Source organism: Callithrix jacchus, chromosome 2 (assembly GCF_049354715.1).
Source record: "Callithrix jacchus isolate 240 chromosome 2, calJac240_pri, whole genome shotgun sequence".
NCBI lineage: Eukaryota > Metazoa > Chordata > Mammalia > Primates > Cebidae > Callithrix > Callithrix jacchus.
In genome coordinates, this window is record NC_133503.1 from 130,997,705 (window position 1) to 131,023,309 (window position 25,605).

Genomic DNA, 25,605 nt, shown 5'->3' on the forward strand with positions numbered 1-25,605 from the left:
TCTGACTTGTTACACCTTGCTGTGTGTATGTCTCCTTTGTGCACTGTAAACTCCTGAGGACAGAATTCATATTATATATATCTCTGTATTGTTCCAGAGCCTTATAATGTCTTAGGCACAGGAGCTGCTCAATAAATGTTTCGATAGTTTTAATGGTACATATGTTAAGTATTTCCCAGTTGCACAGATATTATTAATGAATTCTCATCTCTGACTTATATCTCATTTCTAAGAACCCTTGTTTTTGAAACACGTAAAAAAGACTTTAGCAGGCTGGCAGGGTAATTTAGATGACTATGTGAACAGCAAGGGAGTGCCTAGCAAATATTTGTTGAATAATTTTATGAAAAGTTGTAGAGCTTTCTTTTGAGTTTTAGTTGCTTAAGGAGACCCAACGATTTCCGTGGGATAGGGAAAAGGAAAGAACTCAGAGGCATGACTGGGAGGGTATCCCAGAAGGACTACTGCATCTTCTAGAAAAAAAACCCAACACCAAAGTTCCAACTCTGAGACCCAGTCATATGCTTGGATCATAGCATTTCCAAGACCAAAATTTCCTCTTTAATAGTTTTTCTGAGAAATTGTCAGGTTTAATGTTAAGAAACATTTAGTCCATGATCATTAGGCCCAGACATGACTGTCTTGATGATTTGCTGGGCCCAGTCCAAAATAAAAACAGAGCCCCTCTTCCAAACTTAAGAATTTCAAGACAGTGATGGAAGAGCATCAGCCAAATGAGGAGCCCTTTTAAGCATGGAGCCTTGTGTGACTGTACAGGTCCCACACCTTCTGTGAAAGGCAAAAGGTCTGTAGCTAGAGAGAGAAGCTCTTAAGTATACACAAGGGGCTGCAGGAACCCAGAGATCCTAACTTTGTAAACGCATCACAGGGAAGGTGAGTTAAGCTAATTTTCCAGGGAGCAGATGCATAGGGAAGAAAGATATTCCAGATTAAAGAAGTAGCACTGAAGGTAGGCAGAATTTACCTGACAACGTTCAGGAATAGTGTTAACTTTTAAGCAGGGTGGTGCCAGTGAACATTAGGGTGAGAACTGAGATTGAGATGGAAAGGCAGGCAGAGGCCACATATATGGGAGAGGGGTTGAACAATTACTGAGTGCCTCCTTTGTGCCAAGTTCTTCCCCTCCATGTCATTTTAAACCCCACAATCTTGTAAATACTGTGTCATCCCTATTTTACAAATACATTAATTTAGGTCTCAGATCGAATGTTCAAAGGTTTTGGAACACTCTAGGGATCTTCAAATATTAATATTTGAAGAATTACTGATGGGTCTGTCTGACTTAAGGCTCAGGACTCTCACCCTTTAGGCCAAGCTGCTCCTGAGTGCTTTTTAATCCCTCCAGTCGTTCTCTTCCCCCAAATTGCCCTTCTCCCCCTTCGCCACGCCCCCGCCTTTCCACGTGCCGGAAATTAGGCGGCAAAGTACTTCCGGGATAGTAAAGGTCGACCCCCCGCAAGATGGCGGCCTCCTTGGAGCTCAGTTGCTGGGGAGGCGGCTGGGGGCTCCCATCGGTTCACAGCGAGTCCCTGGTGGTGATGGTGAGGCCGCCTCGCGGGCCAGGTCGCGGGAAGAAGGGGCGGGGCCAGAAGCGCTAGGCTGACTTGCCCCAGTTTTCCGCTGCGCTACCGGGTCCAGGAGAGCCGGGCCGCTGCACGCTGCATCGCCCTGGGCTCCCTTCCACCGACGAGTTCCAACCTGGCCTGTGACCCCCGCCGAAGGCCGGCGGCAATGGCAAGGCTTCTAGGCTTGGGTCCGAGTTTTGTCCGCCTCACAAAGCTGTCTGGGCGGTGGAGTGAAACCTTGAAGCAGGGGGCGTGCCCTCCGTACTCCGCATCCCCAGGACCTTTTGAGGAGCAAAGTCCCCGAAAGCCGGGTAGCTGGCGCCCGCGTCCCTACTGGAGATCACGGGGAGGGATGTGGCCTCAGTATCAGTCGCCTTCTGCCTTTGGGGGATGGGGCTGTGCAGTGAAGCTGCTCTGAAGATTTTCATTACGCACTCGGTCTAAAATGTTTGATTGCAAACTCTGTTTCAGGCTTATGCCAAATTTTCTGGTGCACCCTTGAAAGTCAATGTGATAGATAACACCTGGAGAGGTTCAAGAGGTATAGTGTAAACCTTTACACTCCCCTTTCTGCACTCGTTTTTTTTTTTTTCTTCTTCCGTTTAAAGCTACGAGTTTATGGTATATAGCTATAGAGTACATTGAGGATTTAGTTTCCTACCGTGACCTTGGCTCTGGTTGCTTATGGTTTGATCATTCTGAGTAATACCTCAAAGTGCAAGCCAAATCACTGGAAATTATGAGAAATGAAAATGTTCTCTAGAACCACTCTTTGTGAAACTGCAAAAAAACTAAGACAAGCTTACTCATTTTTTCCCCTCTAAATGTGCAATTGCTATAGTTTTTAGGGTATTGAAATCTCTTCAGAGGAAATCACACTGTGTCCTTGTATATAAACTGTTTTTTGATTATAGGCGATGTACCAATTTTGACAACTGAAGACAACATTGTTTCTCAGCCAGCAAAAATACTAAACTTTTTAAGAAAACAGGTGGGTGGTTCACTTTGAAGAAGTAGATTGGTAGATTATTGATCCCTCATGTTGGGCTTTTTTTTTTTCTTTGCACACTCATTAGACAATTGGAGATACCTGGGATATGATTTAAAAATAGATTTGATAGATTTGAGAATCACTACGGCAAAGCATGAGTATCTGTGATTTGAAAGTCATGATGACTAGAGTCAATTTATATTTTAATACACTTTGCTTGAATTTTATTGAAATTTGTGTGTAAGTAGATTTAGCCATTTTCACTGTTACACTTACTGACAGGATTTGTCACATAGTTGGTACACATTTTGTGCTGGGCACAACATCTGAGTTCCCACCAACCAGCAACTATATTATTTTATTTTTAAAAAACTCGATGATCTATCTAAATGTTCTAACAGTAGAGAGTTATGTATCCAAAATGTTTAAACATGTACAATTTTATATAAAGGCAAAAGTTATCTTGGTTTTGCCCATACTGTACTTAAAAAAAAAATTATGTCAATAAAATTTTGAACTTTTATAAATTGGAAGGTTTTTCCTTTTTTCATGGGGAGAAACACAGCCAATTTGAACTATTTTCTTCTTGTTAAAAATATTAGTTGCTTTTATTAAGTTTGTACTACATGCCATGCCCTGAACTAGGTCATTTACAAGCATGACAATAATAGTAGTTAATAAATTACAACATTTATTGACTGTATTGTGTCTGTGATGCTGTGCTAAGAACTTTATGTGCATTAAGCTGTAGGTTTCACTGGGTTTGTATTTCTCTTTCCCCCATTTTAATACCACGTTTGCCACTTGTGAGGAAAAATAGGAATCCTGATTTGATTAGTTTTACTGTCTTTGGGATTCTTTGACTTCTGAGTTTCTTTGGTTTTATTTTTTTTTAATAGAAATATAATGCTGATTATGAACTCTCAGCAAAACAAGGGGCAGATACCTTGGCTTATATTGCTCTCCTCGAAGAGAAGCTTCTCCCTGCAGTGGTGAGTGTTCTTAAATATTACAGGATTTTAGTGGCCTAATTGCAAATGTACATAGTCTGTTTAGAAGAAAATCAATGAGAAAAGTCTTAAGAGAAAATTTTACTTATATGTTAATCTTGATTGCTTCATATTACCATGAAACTGAATTCTCTTAGGCATTCAACTAGTATGTGAAACAACAAAGTAAAAGAAAATGTCATTTTGGAAATTCTTTGTGGGAGATGGATCTTTTTGCTCCAAGTATAGAATTGGGTGCAATTCATTCATTCACCAAATGTTTATCGAGCACCTGCTATGTGTCAGGCCTTGTTCTGGGTGCTTGGGATACAGCAGTCAACAAAACTCACACATTTAAAATAATCTTGTTTTATCCTGAGTCATTCTAACTGGAAAATTTGTATGAAGTCACTTTATATAAAGATTATTTATGAAAACCTCTCACATTGAGTGGTCTTTTAATAAAAGAACATCTTTGTAGTGTTTTTTCTCCACTTTTGCAGCTTCACACATTCTGGGTTGAGAGTGACAATTACTTTACTGTGACAAAGCCATGGTTTGCTTCACAAATTCCTTTTCCTTTGAGTTTGATTCTGCCTGGAAGAATGTCTAGGGGAGCACTGAACAGGATTCTCCTGACCAGAGGACAGCCTCCCCTCTACCACCTCCGAGAAGTGGAAGCACAGGTATGATATGGATTATTCTCCAAGCAAGGGCCCTAGAGAGAAAGGACAAGAGAAATAGTAGAAATGATTTTACCTAGAGATGTCAGCCTCAAAGATAGTTTTAGAGTATCTTTTCTACTTTTGAGATATAATTTCATCCTTATTAGATATACAGAGATGCCAAGGAGTGCCTAAATCTTCTATCAAACAGATTGGGAACATCTCAGTTTTTCTTTGGAAATACGTGAGTATTCCCCTAAAAATCATTGATATTTTGTGCATATATATTGAGTGAGCAGCTATTTAAAGCAAGTCCTCTTATCTCCCCAAAAGATGAGTTTTTCACTTAAAAAAAAGATTTAATCGGTTTTTATTATAGGAAACTTTTTCTATCAGTGATAATCTAACATTTACTTAATAGGCTGCAAATGTGAATTTAAAACATCTAAGACTGTTCCCACTCTGCTTTCAAACTATTTAACACTTGTGAGTAAAAATGAATCTATAATGACAGTTTCATTTTCTTCTAAATAAAATAGTCCAAGCTACTCAATGAGGAAAACCTTAGTTGCATCATTTTTATAAACTAAAATGGTTAGTAAACCTTTTAAAAGACTGTTGTGTAATTCAGAATTGAGAAATTTGAAAAAAAATTTAAACACAATCCCAAGTTAATATTTTCTTATGTGCTTAAAAATCTTTAATATTTTCTTTTCTTTTTTTTGAGACAAAGTCTTGCTCTTGTCACCTAGGATGGAGTGCCAGTGGCATGATCTCGGATCATTGCAACCCCTGCCTCCTGGGTTCAAGCAATTCTGCTTCAGCTTCCCAAGTAGCTGGGATCATAGGTGCCCACCACCATGCCCAATATTTTTGTATTTTTAGTTGAGATGGGGTTTCGCCATGTTGGCCAGGCTTGTCTCTAAACTCCCAACTTCAAATGATCTTCTTGCCTCTGCCTCCCAAAGGGATTACAGGCATGAGCTACTGCACCCAGCCTTTAGTTAATATTTTCTTACATGCTTAAAAATCCTTAATTTACTTCTAGGCCTTCTACCTTGGATGCCTATGTTTTTGGTTTTCTTGCACCTCTTTACAAAGTACGGTTTCCTAAAATTCAGCTACAAGAACATCTGAAACAGCTCTCCAACCTCTGCCGCTTTTGTGATGACATCCTGAGCAGTTATTTTAGGATTAGTCTTGGAGGTAAGCTGACTCTTCTTCAGCTAATGTTTGTTTGCATATTCTCCTATGGAAGTATAAGCAAAATCCACTAATTTTAATTTTAAAAGTTTGTGTATTGTCTTTAAATAGTGGTTTATAGGACTCCAAGGATTTGCTTTTTTCCAACTTCATTTTTATTCTCATATGTTAGTTCTTATTTAAATAGAGAAATAGATAGTTGCCCTTTATTCCTCTGGATTTTTGTATTTCTTGCTGCTTGTTCTTTAAATATTTCCCCTTTGAAATGCATCATTTTCTTCTAAAAGGTTAAAACCACAGGTATTAAGTCTTTGCTGAAAAACAGTATTTATCCTAATGCAAATGGGCAATTACTTTAAATGATTCTTACCTGCTGCTTCTAGCATTTTCCTGCGTGAACAGATATCAGCAGCAGATTGATTTTGGTGAGGTACACTCCCATGATTCCACTACTTGAAAACTGATTGCATCAGAATGGAGGTATAGTAAATAGAGGCACCTGTCACTTAGGATGCGCTTTGTTGAGACAGTGGGGCATTATGCTTAGGTGATTCAGATTCTAAATTTCTATTGGGAGGGTTGGCTGAAATTGTCTTTTTAAGAGACAGGTTATAAAGGTAGCTGGCTCAGGTGGACAGTTTATTATTTTAAGGTGGGGTATGTGTTGTATGTAGGAAGGGGTTAGCAGTTGGGAGTCATGAAATTAAGTATGTTCAACCTTGTTACTTGGGAGCAATGATTAACAAACCTGACTATTTGACAGATAAAAAAATTTGGGTCCTATTCCAGACTTACTAAATTAGAATCTGTTAGGCATCAGTCCTAAGAATTTGTATTTTTTAAGTTCTTCTAAATACTCTGGATGTCTGGTGGGCAACTTTTTGGGAGTTAATGCCTTAGAAAACTATCCAGATAGTTGTGACTGAAGACCTATTTGAAATGGGTGTGAGAAAGGAATAGCTTAAATTTGAGAAGGAAATGAGGACTGCTGTGCTTTTTTTCTTTTTTTAAAATTATACGAATTACTGTGGCCAGTTGCGGAACACTTGGTTAGCAGTGTCTATTTAATGGACACATTTTCATCCTTTTTGCTCAGGATCATTCAAATCCCTCTCTTAACTTTACCTTTAAACCCAGAATGGTTTTTCTGTTTGCCTTTTTTGGGAAGGGTGGGGCACTAGACAGGGTGGGTAGACTCAAAATTCTTTCAATCTAAACAGTTTTAAATGCTTAAAAATTTCCTGTCTCTCTCTGATTTCTGTCCTGGCTTCTTAGGCATCTCTCCAGCTGGACAAGATATGGTAGATGCAAATCTGCAGAAACTCACACAACTTGTAAATAAGGAATCCAACTTGATTGAAAAGGTCAAGTCTACTTCAATCATTTTATCATAGTTTAGCATTTTCCTTTCTGTAGCTAATAATGTCATTTGGGTCACACATTAACTGTACCCTTTTAGGTTTTTAAACAGTTTATTTTTCAGAAAACTGTTTAAATATACTTTTACTAAAGTTGTATGTAACATAGTGTTTTGAAGCCAATAGTGGCCCTGTTGTTTTGGGGAAAGATCAGATAAAAGGGTATTGGGTTTACTTTTGCCACACAATTAGTACCCTTTAAGCTGGGAAATCCAAAAGATTTACTTTAAAAAAAAAAAACAAAGCAAAAACACTTCTTGCTTGTGTGTCTGCCTCTCTGTCTCTTAAGTTAATGTTTCTTGAGATTGTAAGCACCGGGCTTAGCCTTTCTTATGAACAGCACCATGATGTCCTTTTCTTTTTTCCACATGAAAGTTTTATTTTTTCTTCTTCTTGTTCTTCTGTACTCTAGATGCAGTCTATAGTTTTTAACCAGTGTAGATATTTTGCCACTTTGGGGTATTCTTTCATGAGAGAGAGAGACTGAGGAACTGGATAGGGGAGAGAGCCAACAAAGGAAATTTCAGTTGTGATTCTAGTTGGAAAAATACAAGAGGATACATATTTTTTTCCCCCAAGAACTGATAAACTTGCTTTTTTTTTTTTTCTTTCCTGTACAAGGAAGTAATACTTAGTATTTTACAAACTCAGGGCAATGAGGCCTAATGACACTGGCTGAGAGTTTTTGAGGTCCAGCACTGTGTTTCTTGAGCTTGATGTGGGTTATCTCATCTGATAACCCAGTGTTATCAACTGATCCAGTGTTTCTGGATTAGATTAGATTTAAATAATTTATCTTTCTTTTTGCCTAATTTCCTAGCTTTCTTTGGTCTACACAGTCTCAGCTTAAAAAAGCTCGTCTTTTTTGATTGGAATGCAGGTCATTTTCATTGAGGCAAAGAAGTATCGTTGAAAGAATAATAGTTTTGCAATCAGAAGACCTGGGTTCAAGTTTCAGCTCTCATACTAGCATGTGACCTGGAGCAAATCACTTAACCTTATGGAGTCTCGTTTTGCTTCTTATCCGTACAACAGGGAAGATCTGTGTCTGCCTTTTCTTCACAGTGTGTCAGGAAGATCAAATAAGATATTGTACATAAACATAGTTTGCAAACTGGAGCTTAGTGTAATAGTACTGCTTTTATGCTTAATATCAGAAGACCTCTTTAAGTTATGCTATAGTTGAGTTCAGTAGAATATTTATTTTGTGGAATTACTATAATTCTGTGAAGGTATGTGAAGGTATCAGGGATGAGGCACATTGCTTTTTACAGAAACTGAGTCAGCTGGTATTTGAGGTATGACATTTAGAATTCTTGAGATTATTTGCAAAAAAAAGGTTTCTCTAGCAGCCCAGGAAACATATGGTTCTGTACTCCTCTAGGCTATAGTTTGGATGGGGAGGCCACAGTCCACATAAGCGGTGCCACAGCATTAGTCAGATGTATCTTTTGTACTTTCTACAGATGGATGACAATCTTCGCCAAAGCCCTCAGCTTCCTCCTCGGAAACTGCCAACACTTAAACTGACTCCAGCAGAAGAAGAAAATAATTCCTTCCAACGGCTTTCACCCTGACAGTAGTCATGCTTTGTGGCCAAAGTCAAACGATTGTTGCAGTCATCTCTTACACCTACTGTGTGAAGGCAAAAAGCAAGCGTAGGTATTAAGGAAGACTCTAAACCAAAAGGAACTTTCTATGACATCTATTTTTATTATTAATATTATTATTAAGAAGCTTATATTCTAGCTTGGCAGTGCATTTTAAATAACATCAGTTAATGCTAAATGAACTTGGTGGGTGGGGGGAAGAAAAACACATTGTACTGTATACAAAAAAACTGCCTTATTTATGGCAGATTTTTGCCTTTGGTTCAGATGTTGCTGACCAAAAGCTACAATTCTGTTCTGAATGTGCACTCCTAATTTATTTGAGTTAATTTATTCAGTTTATTAACTTAGTTTTCTTAGATCAGGCTGAATACCTAATATGTGGCTCTTTGGCTGAGGCTTTTTACTTCTGTTTAGAAATTTGATGCCTATTTTAGGAACCAGAAAAAGATAAATTGCTTCAATAGAAGAGACCGTATTTAACTTTAAAAAGTGATAAGGAATGTGCTTTTTAATTATGCTCTCACAAGTCTAATCTTTTGGGGGTTTGGTAGCACATAGATAAATATTAGAGGTGGTTACATATAATAACATCTGATAATATGCACTTCAGTATAACATTGGTCTTTGCTGATGTGTTCAATATGGGTTAGGACGGGTTCTTTTAGTTTTCTTGGGCAAATGTGACAGTTTTAGACTTATGTCTTTGTAGTAAATCTTTAGTTGTTTTTCTTGTGTTAATTCCAGGAGAGCTGAAAGTAGTGGTCATCATTGCTATGCTAAGCTGTAACATGTTACTGAAATTGCTCAATTGTTAGACACTATTCAGGATGAGCCCATAGCCAGGGAAGTAGAAATACCTACTGTGCATCTGGTCAAGTTCTCTAATCTTGGCCCAGGCTAATATTCTTTCATAAGATGCATATCATGTAGTCAAAAGCTTTCTGACAACCAATTATTTTCCATATGTCATATGTTTCACTTACAGTTGAAGAATACAAAGGAACAATCAGAGATAGCAGCTTTTAAAGACTTCTGTTTATTGGTTGCTGAACTGTTAAAGGACGTGCTGTGTGGTAATTTTACTTATAATAGAAACTTGCTTATTTTAGTGGTTGAGATGCTTCTGTTGTCCTAAAACCACTTCTGAGGTTTTTAAAGTACAGAACCATGTTTTGGATTAATGTCTTAAAAGATTACTATGGTGCTTAGCCAATCTTATCAAGTCCTGCAGAAACCCATATGTTAAGAAAATGACCTTTGTAGTCGAAAGACTCAGCTAATTTGAGCTGAGTAGAACTCAGCTATGTTTGACCCACATCCTTTCAATTTGTTCTGTATTTAGGTAGCTATTTATACAGGACTCCTTAAGTCATTGTAAATATTTTTTCTTGAAAATTTTAACCAAATGAGAATAAGGTAGTCTTCAAAATCTTGGTCATTTGTTTGGATGTATTTAGGGAAAGTACCTCATGAGCTGCACATTACTTCTACAACGGTGTGTGTGTGTGTGTATGTGTGTGCATGTGTGTATGTGTGTGTTTCAGTCATCTTCAAAGGCAGATTATTAGATTCCAGCAGTCTGAAATCTAAATAGTTTATATTGGAAATCATGACTGTGAGACTTTATTGTCCTCTTGGATGGATATATATTGGAGAAGGGTGGTTAGCACATTCATCAGACATCTGTTTATGCTTTGATCAGAGCCAGTCATTTTTAATTATGATTTATATCAGACCCTCCAAAAGTATTTGAAGTATATTACAGTTATAATGTACAAGTACATTACATGTATATTACAAGTATATTACATGTAAACAGAACAATTATAATTTAAAATACTTAAGTTTTAAGGAATTAAAAAAATTAAAAATTTAAATTAAAAAATTTGTAGAGGATAGAACTATGTCAGCACTGACAGATTCTAAAATTAAGTAGTAAATTTAACTCCAAGTTTCTCCATGGCCAAAGTCAAAAGATAATGCTAGGTTATGTCAGTTTTTCTTTTAATAAAATTACTGATGTCCATTAGGAAGAAAAATGTGTTTCAAGTTTTACAAGAACATGAAGCCCATGTTTTTCTGATATGTAGACTTTATAAAGAAGCATACTGTAATGTTTCACGAATCAAAATTTTAATCAGAGGAGGTCATTTTAGAATAACAAATACTTGTCTTTTTTAGTAGAGGGAATGACTGTCAATATGATTTATTTGCTTTTGTGTCATCCCTACTTCAGACTGTTGTTAGCCTTACATTCTCACTGTGGTCCATGATACTTCCAGATTGCCTTTCCTAAGATACAACATGTGATTTTAGTGAGAGTTTATATGTTGGGTTACTTAGTTGAGCTATTTGTATATAAGCAGATGAGATGACAGGAAGCTGTAACTGAGAACAAAGTTATTGAGGGACCAGCCACACAATATAGGAAGCTCTTAGAAAAGAATGTTTTTTCAGACTGAACAGACCACGTCTGACCAGCCTGTCATGATAGGTTGTGGATAAAGTTGGAGTTTGCTGGGATAAATGGTCTACAGTCTTAAACAGAGTACTGTGAGCCAATGTCTTTTGTAAGTGATGGTGGAGGATAATATGATTAAAGGGAATATGCTTGTGTTTATTTTTGTTGGTAGTAGATGATTAGAAAAACTGGCCAGATAATTCCCATGAGATGAAGATCTTCCATGAACAAAATGCCATTAGTCGTCCGTAAGACTGGACTTTTTAAGGTAACATTAAAGAAGCTGTAAAGAATCATTCCTTCAAAACTGTTTTGACCACACAGAAGGTGGGCATTAACAAACCAAATTTCAACTCAAGTCTGTTTATATTATTTTGGGGGTACTGGAAAGCTGGAGATTTTATAAAAACAAGTGTTTTTATTTCTATTTATAATTTGTATTCATTCAGTATTGCTAGATACAGTAACATGAAGGGATGGGGAAGCTTATTTCAGTCAGAGAAAAATTTTTATAAGTCTGTAAAAATGGAAAAACTATTGAAAGAAGTAGAAATAGGTAACAGGGATAGTATCTTAAAAAACCTATTGGTTAAGGCAGCTTCATTTGATAAAAGTGGGATTTGAACTTGGTAGTGTTTCCTGAGAACCTCCTCCAAAAGTATGTATTTACCAGGCCTGTTACATCTTTCTGGTGGTTTTTTTTTTTATCAACTGTTCAAAACTTTAACCCTTTTAAAACCTAGATATAAATGCTTACATGTAAAGACAGGAAGCTAAGCAATGGGTACCTGGGATCTCTATCAACTATTTTTATAACTTCTAGTGAGTGTAATTATTCAAAATGAAAATGTTTATAAAGTAAATTCATAGATTAAAGTATCATTATATAAACTATGATTTCAAATTTAATTTTCTAAAAATAGTATTCAACTTAGTTGAATAAATATATGATAGAAATTAAATACAATTTTTATTTTTTTCTTAAGAAAAAACTCTTGTTTGTAACAAATGATATCTAAAGATCTATTTTGCCTTACCAGAAAAGAAAAAAAAAAAAAACTAAAACCAAAAAGTCCTTTTCCCTAGGATGTCAAAAATGCTGTGATTTTAAATATCTGATTATATTTTTCTCTTTCTATGGTAGTGGGATTTACTTCTGAGGATAAAATATTTTGAAAAAGTTCTGTCCCTTGACATGGTAGTTCTCCCGTGCCTTGTACTGGTTCTCTCTCCAGATGCACAGTGTGACAAGATGCTCACTTTTAATGAAGAAGGTGTAGCTGTTTGTTTTAAGCTGTAATTGTTCTTGTCTTGATTTGGTTATTTTTATAATTGAAATCTTGAGCAACAGAGATAATTTGGGTGGCAATGACGGTCTTTTGTATATGTTCTCGATATAAAGAAGTATTTTTTGCTGCCATTCAGCTTTGTGGAATTTGTTTACTTTTCAATGTTCCCATATTTCTTAATCAGATTTTAAGAAAATTTGTTATTTTGAAATCAAAGGTCAGTAATCCCATTATCCTCAAACTTGAAGTTTCATTAGATGTTCAAAATGCTAATTTTTGCAGATACACAAGGATAATTTTTTTTTTTTAGTTTTTGTTTTTAAGGGTTTGCAAAATAATTTGGCTCCCAAATTCTTGGGGTGTAGTGTTTGCTAGGAGCCCAGGTCACCTGCCCTGGAATTAAATTGTGATTGAAGTAGAGAGGTACTCTAGGAATTGAAAAGGACACAAAATTATTTTTTTTCCAGACTAGTGTGCCATGGATTTCAGATAAGAATTAACACTCTGTTTTTTTTTTTTTTTTTAAGACAGTTTCACTTTTGTTGCCCAGGCTGGAGTGCAATGACACAATCTCAGCTCACTGTACCTCTGCATTCTGGATTCAAGCGATTCTCCTGCCTCAGCCTCCCAAGTAGCTAGGATTACAGGTGCCCACCACCACACCCAGCTAATTTTTTTTGTATTTTTAGTAGAGACGGAGTTTCACTGTGTTGGGCAGGATGGTCTCAAACTCCCGACCTCAGGAGATCCACTCACCTTGGCCTCCCAAAGTGCTGGGATTACAGGTGTGAGCCACCGTGCCCAGCAAGAATTAACATTCTTAAACAAAGGTATCAGAAAGGGTAACTCGATTTGAAGGTTTGTGAATAGAAAGGGAAATGTGATGGAAGATTATTCAGAACAAAATAAATAGACAACAAAATAACAAGACAGGAAAATAAGTCTTTGTATCCTTATTAATCATTTGAAATTATGCTATAATATTTTTTTAAGATAATCTTTTTGGTTTTGGGAGCAGCAGTTCCTAAAGGAGTGTTTTTTCAGAATATATTGTTAGGTGAATAGAGGGTTCCATGGCCAAGTAAGTTTGGGAAACAGTGGGTTAGACAAAGTTGAGTTACTGTTGGCCTTTCAGAACCTTTGATATGCCAATGTGCATTTTCAATCTCCAAGAAGCACCTCTATTTTATACATCATTTCCCTAATTTATTTGGAGTTTTTGGTTTTGTTTTTTTGAGGAGTCTTGCTCTTGTCACTCAGGCTGGAGTTCAATGGTGCGATCTCAGCTCACTGCAACCTCTGCCTCCTGGGTTCAAGTGATTCTCCTGCCTCAGCTTCCCAAGAAAGTGAGATTACAGGTGCCCACCACTACACCCAGCTAATTTTTGTAACATGGGGTTTCACCATATTGGCCGGGCTGGTTTTGAACTCCTGACTTCAGGTGATCTGCTGACTTTGGCCTCCCACAAGGCCAGCGTGAATTCCAGCGTAATTCATGCTGGAATTACAGGCGTGAGCCACTGCACCCAGCCAGATTTTTAAAAAAGTAGGTACCTTGTGGGATTTGTGTTCTAAGAGATACACCTAAGGAAATGCTGCCCTAGAGTGTTTTTGCTAGTTTATGTTCATTGCAAAGGTTTCTTATTGTTCGGTGCCCCTGGTGGTAAAATGGGACGAGGCAGGTCAAGACTCACTTGGATTATGGTGTTTAGAGAGGGATGGCTGTGGGCTTAGATATGTGTTATTTAGGCATTTGTGAGGCCCCTGGTTATTCCAGCCCCTTTCCTTAGAATCTCAGTTGGCCTGGAACAACTGTACAGGGGTTTAAACAGGTGGTTTCAGAGGACTAACCAGTTCCTAAGCATCCATGAGGCAGAGGGAACCAACTTGTATTTCCAGAATAATTTTCCAGACCTTTCCAGGCTGTGCTTTAAAAGTGCCAAAAAGGCAATGGGTGTTTATGACACTAAAGTCACATACAAGCTAGTATGATACATACATCATAGAAGGCTTATAGTTGCTTCAGTGACAAAGCAAAGGAAGTTTAATATTTTCAGGTTTTGTTCATTACTGAAGATAGTCTAAGGTTCATAGTTTTCATTAAATTCTAGGCAGATTCTATATCCAAAAACATTTAAACCTCACTAGGCCTCCAAATTGGAGAGGGTTAACTAAATATGCTTGATTTTACTTCAGAGTCTGAAACCAGATTACTAATCATGTGTAAGGAAGCATTTTGTTTTTGCAATGTATACAACTGCATATATGGAACACCGTTTTGAATGTGTATATGAAAGAAGGCTCGCCTGTGGGTTTTGAGTTGTGATGTAATGGTGACATGTAGCCACATGAAAGACAGTTGGATCTTTGTTCTGATTCTTCAGTCTTCCTCTCACAAATTCAGAGAAATGTCTTTTAATCATTTCATTTACATATCCCAGATCCTTGGAGATCATGAAAAATAGCTTGCCAGTGTTTGCATCAGCCCTCAGCAAGTCATGAACCATAGAGAAGGTCATGGGGCCATTCGTTCTTTGGACTATTGGTTACTTCTGCAGTACTGGCTTCCTTCTCTCTAAGAGAAGGAGTAGTATTCTCAAGATCTTAAGTTAAATGCATAAAAATGAGTTTTACTTCTTTTCTGACTTGATTTTTAATTTTATGAAATGGGAAATCATGTTTTTCCATTTTTCTATTCCTTTTGAAGTGGGAATTTGAGGTGCTTGTAATGTCATGTTAGTGTCTGAACGATTGACAGTAAAGAAGAAAATATATGTATGTAGTATGCATATTCGTCTTGTCCCACCAAGCCTATCTTTGAATGGCAGACATTTTAAAACATCAGTTCTAGTTGCACAACTACTATAGCTTCATTATAAACAATCTTAAAGCAAGCAATGTTGGCCATAATTTCAATATTCTAGCCTTGCCGAGTGTGACTGTATTTTATTCAGAGACTATGTATAAATACACTAAAGTGGTGATGGTCATCAATATTGTAAAGAATTTATTCTGATAAATCAGAAACTGGATATAATGTCAAAATAGATATTTTCTCAATAAAATCTCAAATCGCCTGACTGCTTATTAATTCCTGATTTAATGTTATTTGTTCCTTGAGATAAATCTTTTCATTGGGAAGAATTTTTTGGTGGTTGAATGTAGTTGCTCAGGGCTGGGACTGAGCTATATACATTTTCAAAATGTCCTGTTTTGTTTTGTTTTGTTTTTTGAGACAGAGGTTTGCTCTTGTCACCCAGGCTGGAGTACAATGGCGTGATCTTGGCTCACTGCAACCTTCACCTTCTGGGTTCAAGCAATTCTGCCTCAGCGTCCCGGGTAGCTGGGATTACAGGCACCAACCACCATACCTGGCTAGTCTTCTTTATTTTGTATTTTGTTAGTAAAGATGGGGTTTCACCATGTTGGCCAGGCTGGTCTCAAACTCCTGACCTTAGGTAGTCTACCCACCTCAGCCTCCCAAATTGCTGGGATTACATTGAACCACCATGCCCAGCCAAAAAATGTCAATTCTTTCTGTTATGCGTTGAGACCACTTGTGCTCTTTCCACTGCGGGCTCTGGGAGGTTAGAGGCCTGCTCTCTAGGCCACTGGTTTGTGTAAGACCTCAGATGCTCACACAACTTTTCAGGGTTATAGTTTTCTCATCCCTTCAGCTCTGTAAGTTTCTTGCAAATTACACCTTTTGCTCATCCAGACAGACCAGTGATAGTACATTGTACTTGAATGGAAGATCTGAGAAAAATAATGTAATTTTAGTTGGAGGGAAGATACTCAGGTTTTTTTTTTACTGCTTTGTTTATGGGACAAAGCATATGGTTATAGAGAATCCTGTTATTTATAGCTGTAAGTTAGATAAGGGCAAGTGTCTGAGAGAATGGGTGTCTTCGCTAGTGGAATTTTAAAAATTGAAGTGTAATTTACATATAGTAAAATGCATAGGACTTCCAAGTAGAACTGTGCAGGTATGTAAGCATTTTTCTCACATGAGAAGCCAGCTACATCTTTGTTGATACTTCTGTCCTCAAAGAATACAAATCTTAATTACTTACGCACTTTGGGTTCCAAGTGAAAGCCCTTGGATTAATTGTGTGGTGAGTAATGATCTTGCTGCAAGACATCAGAAAAGAGGAGTTGCTATTGTGGAATAATGGAATTCTTTTGTGGAGAGACAGCTATTTAGAGTCATAAAGCTGAAAACCATATGACAAAGAGCTTCAGAAATTTTGGTTCTTAATTGCTCATCTCAGAGGCTTGACTTTCGTCTGAGACTATTTGGAGAGCTCAAAAACTCCAGGATGTCCATACTGATCTTCACTGGATGGTAGGCTACAACACAGGATGCTCTCTTTCCTTCTCTGCAAACAGCAGCTATTGCTGGGAAAACTCTTTTTTAAGTTTTGCCATGTTGGGATCTTGTCTTCAGTGAGTCTCCATAGCAGAAAGATCACTAAGTGCTGCACATTATGCTTGAGACAAATGTAAGAAAACAAAAAGGAAATGGTGGTAAAGAAATGTCAGGTTTTATCTTACTCAAGATCATCCTGTAGTTAAGTTCCTAGAACAAAGGAGAAATTGGTCTCTTCTTGACCAGACAAGGGCTTCAGTAGAAAGAATGAGAGACCATGGTCCCTCTCTCCAGGTATATGAGTCAGCCTCCTGGAATGCTGTAGACATCTGTGATTAAGAAACGAAGACAGCTGTGCATCATCAAAGACATTTCTAATTTCCAGTGCAGCCAACTCAAGGCTCCAAAAATTGTGCTTTTCCAAGTAGAAGAGAAGTTATTATATTTAATCTGCGTTCGGAGTGAGTGGAAAGAACAGGGGAACTTTAACATGTATAAATACAATTAGGATTGGTTGCCCAGATCCTGGTTTGGCTGGAGAAGGTAGTCCACTCACAAATTCACATTTTGAAGAAGCTAAGACATCTTTTGGCGTAGAAGAAAGCATGACACTTTGCAAATATCACAATTAAGACCAAACAGATTTCAGCTTTATTTTAAATGCAGGAAGCACGCAGACTTATTTGAAGACTCATATTGTGCCCCTTCTGATATGTGTTGTCCTAGTTTTCTTCATGAAGGGAGAAACTGCATCTTTCATCTAATGAATATGATTTACATTTTCTGTGGCATATGACATCAAATTCACAGGGTTGACTACCTTTAAAATGGTTTAGAAAAAGTTGGGGAGTGGGGAGTGTATATAGCAGATGTAGACATTAAGAGGAAAAAGCCCAAAACAAAGGAAAAAATAAGGAACACGCACACAGCCTAATAGAAATTTAAGCAAATTTAATCCAATCTCTGGATTTGGAGCCTTGCAAACCATGTTCATGCCAAGATTGACATCCATCACTCAGTGTACTTAAAATAGTTAAAATAGTTTGCTTACAAAGTGATGTCCCAGTGATGACTGCTGTGTGGAAGTGTGGAGATACCTGCATGTCTAAATCATCATAGTCCAGCCACCTAATCTCTCAGGGAAGAGGCTGCTGTAGAGGTCTTGAGTGCCTGAGATTTCCAGGCACTCATTTATTTGAGGAGAATTAAAGAGAAGGTTACAAAGACTGTTGTCAAGGAGCTAAAAATATGAGAGAGATGCACATAATTTAAATGCCCTACAGTTGATTTGGCATTCATGTAGTTTTTGTCTTCTGTCCCAAAGAGATCGTTTAGAGATACCTTCCCAAAACATAGAAGGCAAAAGGAAATGCAGACTCAGTTTTCAGTTCAGACCTTGCAAGACTCTGAGATCCTGTGGTAGAGGTGCACAGCTTGGGAACATGTGGAATCAGTGATTAGTTTTATTGGTTCATTTACAGTTGGGGAAGCTGAATCAAATTTAAAAGGGATCAAAAACCGATCAAGTGCTTAAAAGAGAGGGAATTGAATACAGGAACTGGTTGTACAGATGAAAGGAACACCCCTCCACCCCACTCCCCACCACCAAATCCCTGCCTTTGTGGGCTTATAAGAAGGGCAGCAAGGAGGCCAGTGTGGCTGAAATGGAGCCAGAGAGCCAAGGAGTAGAGAAAGATGAGGTCAGAGGGTGAGCTGTGGCCCATCAGAGGGCAGTTCTCAATTGCACACCCTTGGAATGTGTTTGGAAATGTATGGTGGCAGTTCTGTTGTCACAGTGAAGCGCTGAAGGCATTTAAGCTGGCTAGGGCTAACAAAGCCCTGCTCAACAAAGAATTGTTCAAACCCAAATACCAATGTTTGCTGTTGAGAGAAGCTGAAGACCTCATAAGCCCTTGTCAGGTTTCACAGAACAAAAGCAGATGATGAAAATTGTGATGACCTGCCAGCAAGCAGGCTTTGAAAAAAAGAAAGGGTTGCTTAATGCAGAAAGAGTGCCAGCATAGAGATTTTAGAACAGCAAGCCATTTTGGTGGGAGAAATTAATCTTATGATAAAAAGCCTAGACACTAGAAAGATCAGCAAGGACTTGCTATTGCTGTTAATCATTACTGATCTGTATGGGATATAATTGGGGTTATGGAGGTGAATGAGTAGGTTGTAGAAAGACAATGGATTTTGGACATAGAGACTTAACATACCAGATGGGTGGTTCTGAGCAAGTTACTTGACTCTTAGTCTGCATTGCTGTTTATTGCAATACAGTTGAATAACTAGATCTGAATGTATGATCATTTTTATGTTTGGGTTTTAAAAATTATTGAAATTTAGACGATACCAGTAGAAAGAACTCCATCCCATCTTTTATGAATAACCCCTGTTAACATGTTACCTATTCTTCCAGTCTTTTCTCCATGCTCACACACATACAATCCTGTATATATTGTTATCTGATAGTATCTACTACTCTGTAATATGCTTTTTTCATTTAATATTTGGTAAATGTTTCTAGGTTGTTACATATTCTGTATGATTTTGCGTGGCTATGTACAATTTCATTGGATGGACGTAACATCATTTATTTCTTTCCCCTTGTGATGGACAATAAAGTGAGTTCCTCTTGTAATGGTCCTTGTTACATATTGTTATATGGTTTCTCAGGAAACCTTTATATTCCCTGCAGCCCTATGCAGGAGAACCTGTATTACTGCAACCTCAACAGTGTAGAGTATTATTTTACTCTTTCCCATCTTGATACGTAAAAAACAGCATTTCATTTACTTAATAAACCAGTTGCTTAATAACTAGTATACTTGAGTATTTTTCCATATGTCTATTGTCCATTTGAATTTCTTCTGTAAATTGTCTATTCATATTCTGCATCACAGGCAAATTACTTCTCTAAACTCCTATTTTCTCAGCTATCAGGTGGGATTTCTGTGGGGCTAAAAGGGATTATACACATTGCAGGTCCAGAATATGGAAGGTACTAAAAAGTATTATTTATGAAACTTCATGTTTTTTCTTGGATTAACAGCTCCAGAGGATGGAGATTCTCTTCTTTATTGTACCCCAGCACTGAGTACAGTGCTTGGAACATAGACAGGACACAAAAAGTTTTGAGGAAGGAAGAATAGGTGAGATTTGGAAATATTTTGAGTATATCAGGAAAAGGGGTGAGAAGAGTTGAAGCCAAGATCCAATGAATCACCAGTGAAAAAACTGGTGGGCTCCTCAGATGCTTACTAATATTAATGTGGAAGAATTTGAATCTTAAATACGAGGAAAAATTTCTTACAGACAGATGTAGCTAAAGGGTATTAAAGACCTATATCCAAGGCTGTAGCCAGCCTTGAGAAGTTGGGTAATTATTACTTTGTAAGCAAAGTATTTTAAGTATACTAGGAAAGGTCACTAGTAAAGGGATTAATATAATTAAGTTTTTGTAAAATGAATAACTTTTTTTTTTTTTTTGAGACAGGGTCTTGCTCTGTTGCCCAGGCTAGAGTGCAGTAGCGAGATCTTGGCTCACTGTAACCTCCACCTCCCGATTCAAGCAATTCTTGTGCCTTAGCCTCTCGAGTAGCTGGGACCACAGGCATGCACCACCATACCCTTTTGTATTTTTAGTAAAGATGGGGTTTCACCATGTTGGCCTGGCTGGTCTGGAACTTCTGGCCTCAAGTGATCCACCCCCCTCGGCCTCCCAAAGTTCTGGGATTACAGTCATGAGCCACCTCACCCAGCCTGTGAATAATTTTTAAAAATCCTGATTTTCACAGATTTGCCTACATTGGGAGTACATGTGCAATAATAATATAATGTAAAAATGATATATAATATAAATATAAAGTAACCCAGAGAATTGGTGCCTTAAATAGAGAGGAGAGGATTGGTGTCAGGTCTTGTTTCATTCAGAATGTCCTGTGATCGTGAGGGAGCAATCAGTGGTTTGTTAATGAGATTTGCAGATGGCTTTAAATTGAGAGGTATTGTAAACAGCAGCAGTGACTGAGAAATGATACAAGAGAATCTGGAAAGGTTAGGAACATGGACAGGAAATCAAATGATTCAGCCTGGAGTAATGCAAGCCAATCTGACATCTGGGGCCAAATAAGAAAAAAAACCAGATATGCTATGAAAGAGGCAAATATGGAAAATAGTCATCTCAAAGGAGGTTGGAAGGATGGGTACTGGAGGAAAATGAGAGACACAGAAAGAAGGATGTCAAATGCCCACTATGTGCCTAGTATTTATCGTGGATTTCTTTTTGACCAAGGTTAAACAATTCAGTGCCGTGAAAGAACTGAGTTTTTTGAGGATTAATTATGCACAAGAGCTCGGGTACTTAGTGAAATAAAAACTCAACCTGCCTGTAGTTGATCCTAATGTTGTAGAGTTTTCTCCGTATAGAACGCATTGTGGAAGTGGCCTGGGGTCTCTAGAAGAGCTCCAGTGGGAGATATCACTTGCCATGTGTCTGCCTGGGCATTTCTCATTCCATGGCTATTTCTTAGAACTCTTGGGGCAGCCTCCACCAGGCTATTCTAGGTGCCAGCAGCATGATTGGGAGCTCACAAAACCTTTGGCAAGTTAGCCCATTTGTCCACCTTAGGCAAAAATAAGATGTGTGCCCCATAATCTGTTCCTTCTAGTCATGCCCCTCTTCCTCACTCCTCTGGGACATTCATGTTAGCCTCTAGTAGCATAGAACTCCCAACCCAGCTCTGCCTGGGTTTCCCACTATACTTTATCCGTCTCTCTTGCTATAAAGTTCTGGCAATCATTTGTATTTCTTCTAGATGTCAATGAGCTAAATCTGGTTTAACAGCAGAATTGGCTTAATTTACAATCTTAGATATTTTTTAAAATGGAGCCACTAGTTCTCATTTTTTTTTTTTTTTTTTTTTTTAGTTTTAAGGCCTTGAGAAATTGGATCGCAGTGAAGATTCCTTGGGGATAAGAAGGAAGAGGACACAATTACTCTAGGGAGGATAAACCCTGAGCAGCCACAATTAACTGTATCCATTCCCCGTCCTGAGGAGAGGACCAGAGCACTGGGATGAAAAATGTGTTGAAGTAGTGAGCTGGAAAGGAAATGGATCAAAGTCATCTAACTTGTGTTCCAGTTCAAGCTTGTAATGTTAACAGCTCAGATTGGAAGCCTGAAGCTGATTGCATTTGCCTTATAGTAGGAGCCTCTTGTGGCTGAAGCCTAAGATAATCCATCCATTAATTCAATCAGTATTTACTGAATGCCTCCTATGTTCCAGGCACTGTTCTTGGTGCTCAGGATACATCAGTGAACAAAACAAAGACCTCTGCCTTTGTAGTACTTACACTCCAGCAAGAAAGACACTTAATAATGAACCTAATAAACAAGCAGATTGAATCACATAGTAGGAAGTGGTATGTGCTATGGAAATGAAAAAAGTAAAGCAGGGCAAGGAGGCTGGGAGCACTGGGGCTGGGACAAGTGACAGTATGAAATATGGCAGGATAGGTAGCATTGGGAAGACACCTGAACAAAGGCTGGAAAGAAGTGTGGGGCTGGCCTCTAGTATCCAAGAGCATTCAAGGCAGAGGGCACAGGTAGAGCTTGTCTGGCATGTCTGAGAACGAGCAAGGACACCAGTGGTCAGGAGCAGAGTGAGCAGTGGAGAGCACAAAAGATGAGGTTGAAACTTAGGGGAGAGAGCAGACCAGGCAGGAGCTTGAAGGCATTTGCAAGCCTTTGGCTTTTACTCTGTGCTATTGCAAAATTTTTGAGTAAAGAAGTGATGCCACTGATTGCTTTTTAAGGATTGCTTGAGCTATGGTGCTGAGGCTAGACAAGGTCATATAAGCAGGAAGAGAAGCTGCGAGTATATTGCAGTGACTTTGAGCCAAGAGATGGTGGATCCGGATGGTAGCAGTGGAAAGGTAGGAAGACAGTAGATTCTGGGTGATTAGATGTGGGTTGTAAGAGAAAGACAGAAAGATGACCTCAAGGTTTTTGGCATGACCCCTGGCTTAATCAAGTTGCCATCAACTGAGATAAGGAAGGCTCTAAGTAGAACAGTTTTCGAAGGGAGATTAGGAGTTCCATTTTTGACACATTGAGTTTGAGATGTCTATTTAACATCCAAGTGGAGATGTAGAGTAAGGCTGGAGACCAAGGAGGTACCAACTGAAGAGTCATCAGGGTAAAGGTGTTATTTAATACCACAAGAGTGGATGAGACCATCAAGGTTTAAGTTACAGAGAAGAGGACTAGGAACTGATTCCTGGGGCATTCTGAACATTAAGAGATCGTGGAGAACACCAGCAAGGAAGGCTAAGCCCAGTGAGGTAGGAAAAAATGGAAATAATGTGTTACTCTTGATGCCAAATGAAGAATGTGTGTCAAGGAAGAGGTAGTAATTGGCTGCACTGAACTCAGTTGATGGATTATGTTAAATGAGGACTGACACTTGGCCATTGGATTTAACAAAATGGAGGTCACTGGTGACCTTGATAAGCAGTTCTGATGGAATGGTGGGGGCATAAGTCTAATAGGAGTAGGTTCAAGAGAGACTAGGAAGAAAGAAATTTGGAAGAGGGAAAAGAAAAAAAAATGATGAATATGATAATTATAAACAGCATAAGAAGGCTGGGGATGATATCTAGAGGTAAAAATGCCTTCCCCTGGGTCTTCGAGCTCACATCAAGGAGGCAGCCATTTATTTATTTATGTATAGCTGGAGAGCAAATTAATGTGAAGCAGCAGTGTTAAGCTAGGTCACTGGGAAATCTTCCCCATTAACAGAAATCCACATGGGGTTTAACAGGGTTTGTTGAGGGACTTCTTATTTATTACAAAAGATTGCTGTTGGAAACATGGGCTTTCTCTCACAATGATGAGCTAGATTATTTTATAAATAGGGTCTAGCATATTAATACTTTTATACTTAGTTAAGCCAGATGATGTGGAGACCCAAGTCAATCACTGGGATATTTTATTCTTTATGGAGGATTTTACTTCTGTGGTTTAGGTAATAGAATTTTCTTTTTTCTACCCAGGCCTGGGGCCCAGAGTGCATATGAAGTAAGTCTGCATCTTTATTTTCCACTCGAGCTAGTTAATGACTGCGTGCATTCATCAGGAGACAGGATGAGAACTTATTTGAAAATTTAATGTTATCCCTACAGAAGGCATTGAGGGTGCTGATGGATTAGGGAAAGTGTAATGTTTTAAAGGCACAGGGTAGTCTAAACAAAAGCAGAGGCCGTGGCATCATCCTCTCTCTTACCCTCTCTAACTAGTCAATCACCTCATCCTATCTGCTTCTTGCTGTGGTCGTTACTTGAATCGGAACCAGTGGCCTCCTGCATAGCCCTAGTTTGTCTTTTGTCTTTGTCTTGCCTTTTCTTTTCCGGGTTACTGTTACAGATGCACCATTGGCCTCTCAGCTTCTGGATTTGCCTCTTTTCAATGCATTTTCTACCTTGTTCAACAGAGATATTTCTCAAATATGAAATAATCATGCTTCACTGTTACTTAATACTTTGAATGGCCCCTTACTGTTACCAAGTTCAAACTCCTATGACAGCTTATAAGACATTTCATCACCTAGTTCTAGTTTGTGCCCCATCTTCTGTCTTCACCACTGAAAATCCAGCATGAAACTACTCATATCCCCTAGTACTCCAGACTTTCTTTTAAATCTTGGGATGAAGAGATTCCAGTGAGGGATAGGAGAAGCCACAAAATCAATGTAACAGGGCTAAACAGAAAATTAGAGTTTTAAGCTCCATTAAAATAGAAATGCAGGGATGTCCTTTGTTTTAATATTCCTTTATTCAAAGTATACCAGATGTTTCCATTTCTACTTGTGTAATGCATGTGTATAACAGCACTGCACCTACAGCAGTAGTTGGCCCCTCCTTCTCTACTTGGCTTTGAGAACTCTCATGGTCAGTCCTTGGCCCTGTGTTCATGCTTTGCTCACTCTACATGCTCTTTCCTGCTTGTCTTTTCCATTCCCTGGGCTTCAAATGTTGCCTATATTTGGAAGTCTTATGGATTGACATCTCCAGCCCAGGCATCTCTTCTGAGATCAGACTCTTACCCAAGGAGAAATGTCTAAGAGGTCTGAGCAATCTCAAGCCTGTATAAGGCTAAACTCTGATCTTCACTCTGTCAAACTCTCTTTTTCTGCTAGTCTTTCCCATCTCAATACATGTCGCTTGTATTGCTCCATTGCTCAAGCCAGAAGCATGGAAGCTTATCTCTCTTTCACAATTTTTTAAGTAAACTGACATGCAGGCATTGTTTGAAATGTTTTATGCATGTTAACTTGTTTAATCTTCACAACAAATCTTCAACATAGCTACTATTATCATCCACTTTTTAGATAAGAAAACCAAGGCACAATGAAGTTAATTTGCCGAAGGTCACATAGCTTACTAATGGAATTGGGATTTAAACTCAGACAATCTAGTGTCAGAGTTCATGTGCTTAACCTCTACCCCAGCTTAGGCACCACCCTTTAATTCACCCTACATAGAAACCACCAAAGTGTAATCAGTTCTGCCCCCAAAATCTCCTGAATCCATCAACAGTCATAGGCATCATAATCTTTTGCTGAGACTATCATAATAACTCCACGGGGATCTCCAGTTCCATCCTTGTCTTCCCCCAACTCTCCACTCCCAGTCATTTTCCCCAGAAAAGCCAGACTTTAACTTTGATGTAATTTTTCTCCCACTGGGAATCCTTTCTTGGCTGTTATAACTGAATCACATTCCCCCAGTTATTTTCCTCATAGCACCCTATTGTCTTCTTTAATATTAAGTTTTCTAATTTAAAATGGTACATCTGTGTTTTATTTTTATTTTATTTTATTTATTTTCTGAGACAGAGTTTCACTCTTCTTGCCCAGGCTGGAGTCAATGGTACAATCTTGGCTCACTGCAACCTCTACCTCCTGGGTTCAGGTGATTCTCCTGCCTCAGCCTCCTGAGTAGCTGGGATTACAGGCA

General features: G+C 38.3%; 1 protein-coding gene across 6 annotated transcripts; it reads left to right on the top strand.

Annotated features, from left to right (window-relative positions):
• Window positions 1-1,455: 1,455 nt before the first annotated feature.
• On the top strand, window positions 1,456-21,628 carry MTX3 (metaxin 3). Of its 6 annotated transcripts, XR_004739833.3 has the most exons (11): window positions 1,456-1,562; window positions 2,058-2,127; window positions 2,501-2,577; window positions 3,477-3,569; window positions 4,070-4,252; window positions 4,399-4,475; window positions 5,280-5,437; window positions 6,710-6,798; window positions 8,319-8,510; window positions 9,451-9,538; window positions 21,517-21,628. XR_004739833.3 is itself a non-coding variant. In XM_002744827.6 (9 exons), exons 1-9 carry the CDS (start codon window positions 1,482-1,484, stop codon window positions 8,427-8,429), a joined length of 939 nt encoding a protein of 312 aa, XP_002744873.1. In that variant the 5' UTR covers window positions 1,456-1,481; the 3' UTR covers window positions 8,430-15,293. The 6 variants fall into 6 exon arrangements, 2 of the variants coding, with proteins under 2 accessions (XP_002744873.1, XP_008990145.1); XR_004739834.3 differs by lacking the exon at window positions 21,517-21,628 and adding an exon at window positions 5,818-5,914 and having other exon boundaries at window positions 8,319-15,293; XR_617954.5 differs by lacking the exon at window positions 21,517-21,628 and having other exon boundaries at window positions 9,451-10,336.
• Window positions 21,629-25,605: the final 3,977 nt, after the last annotated feature.

What these genes read in the sequence shown, in the direction of transcription:
- MTX3 (XM_002744827.6), top strand. Translation starts at nt 1,482, where the DNA reads ATGGCGGCCTCCTTGGAGCTCAGTTGCTGGGGAGGCGGCTGGGGGCTC. An exon ending in TCCGAGAAGTGGAAGCACAG is followed by an intron (nt 4,253 to 4,398) that starts GTATGATATGGA and finishes CATCCTTATTAG; the next exon opens with ATATACAGAGATGCCAAGGA. An exon ending in TTTTAGGATTAGTCTTGGAG is followed by an intron (nt 5,438 to 6,709) that starts GTAAGCTGACTC and finishes CTGGCTTCTTAG; the next exon opens with GCATCTCTCCAGCTGGACAA.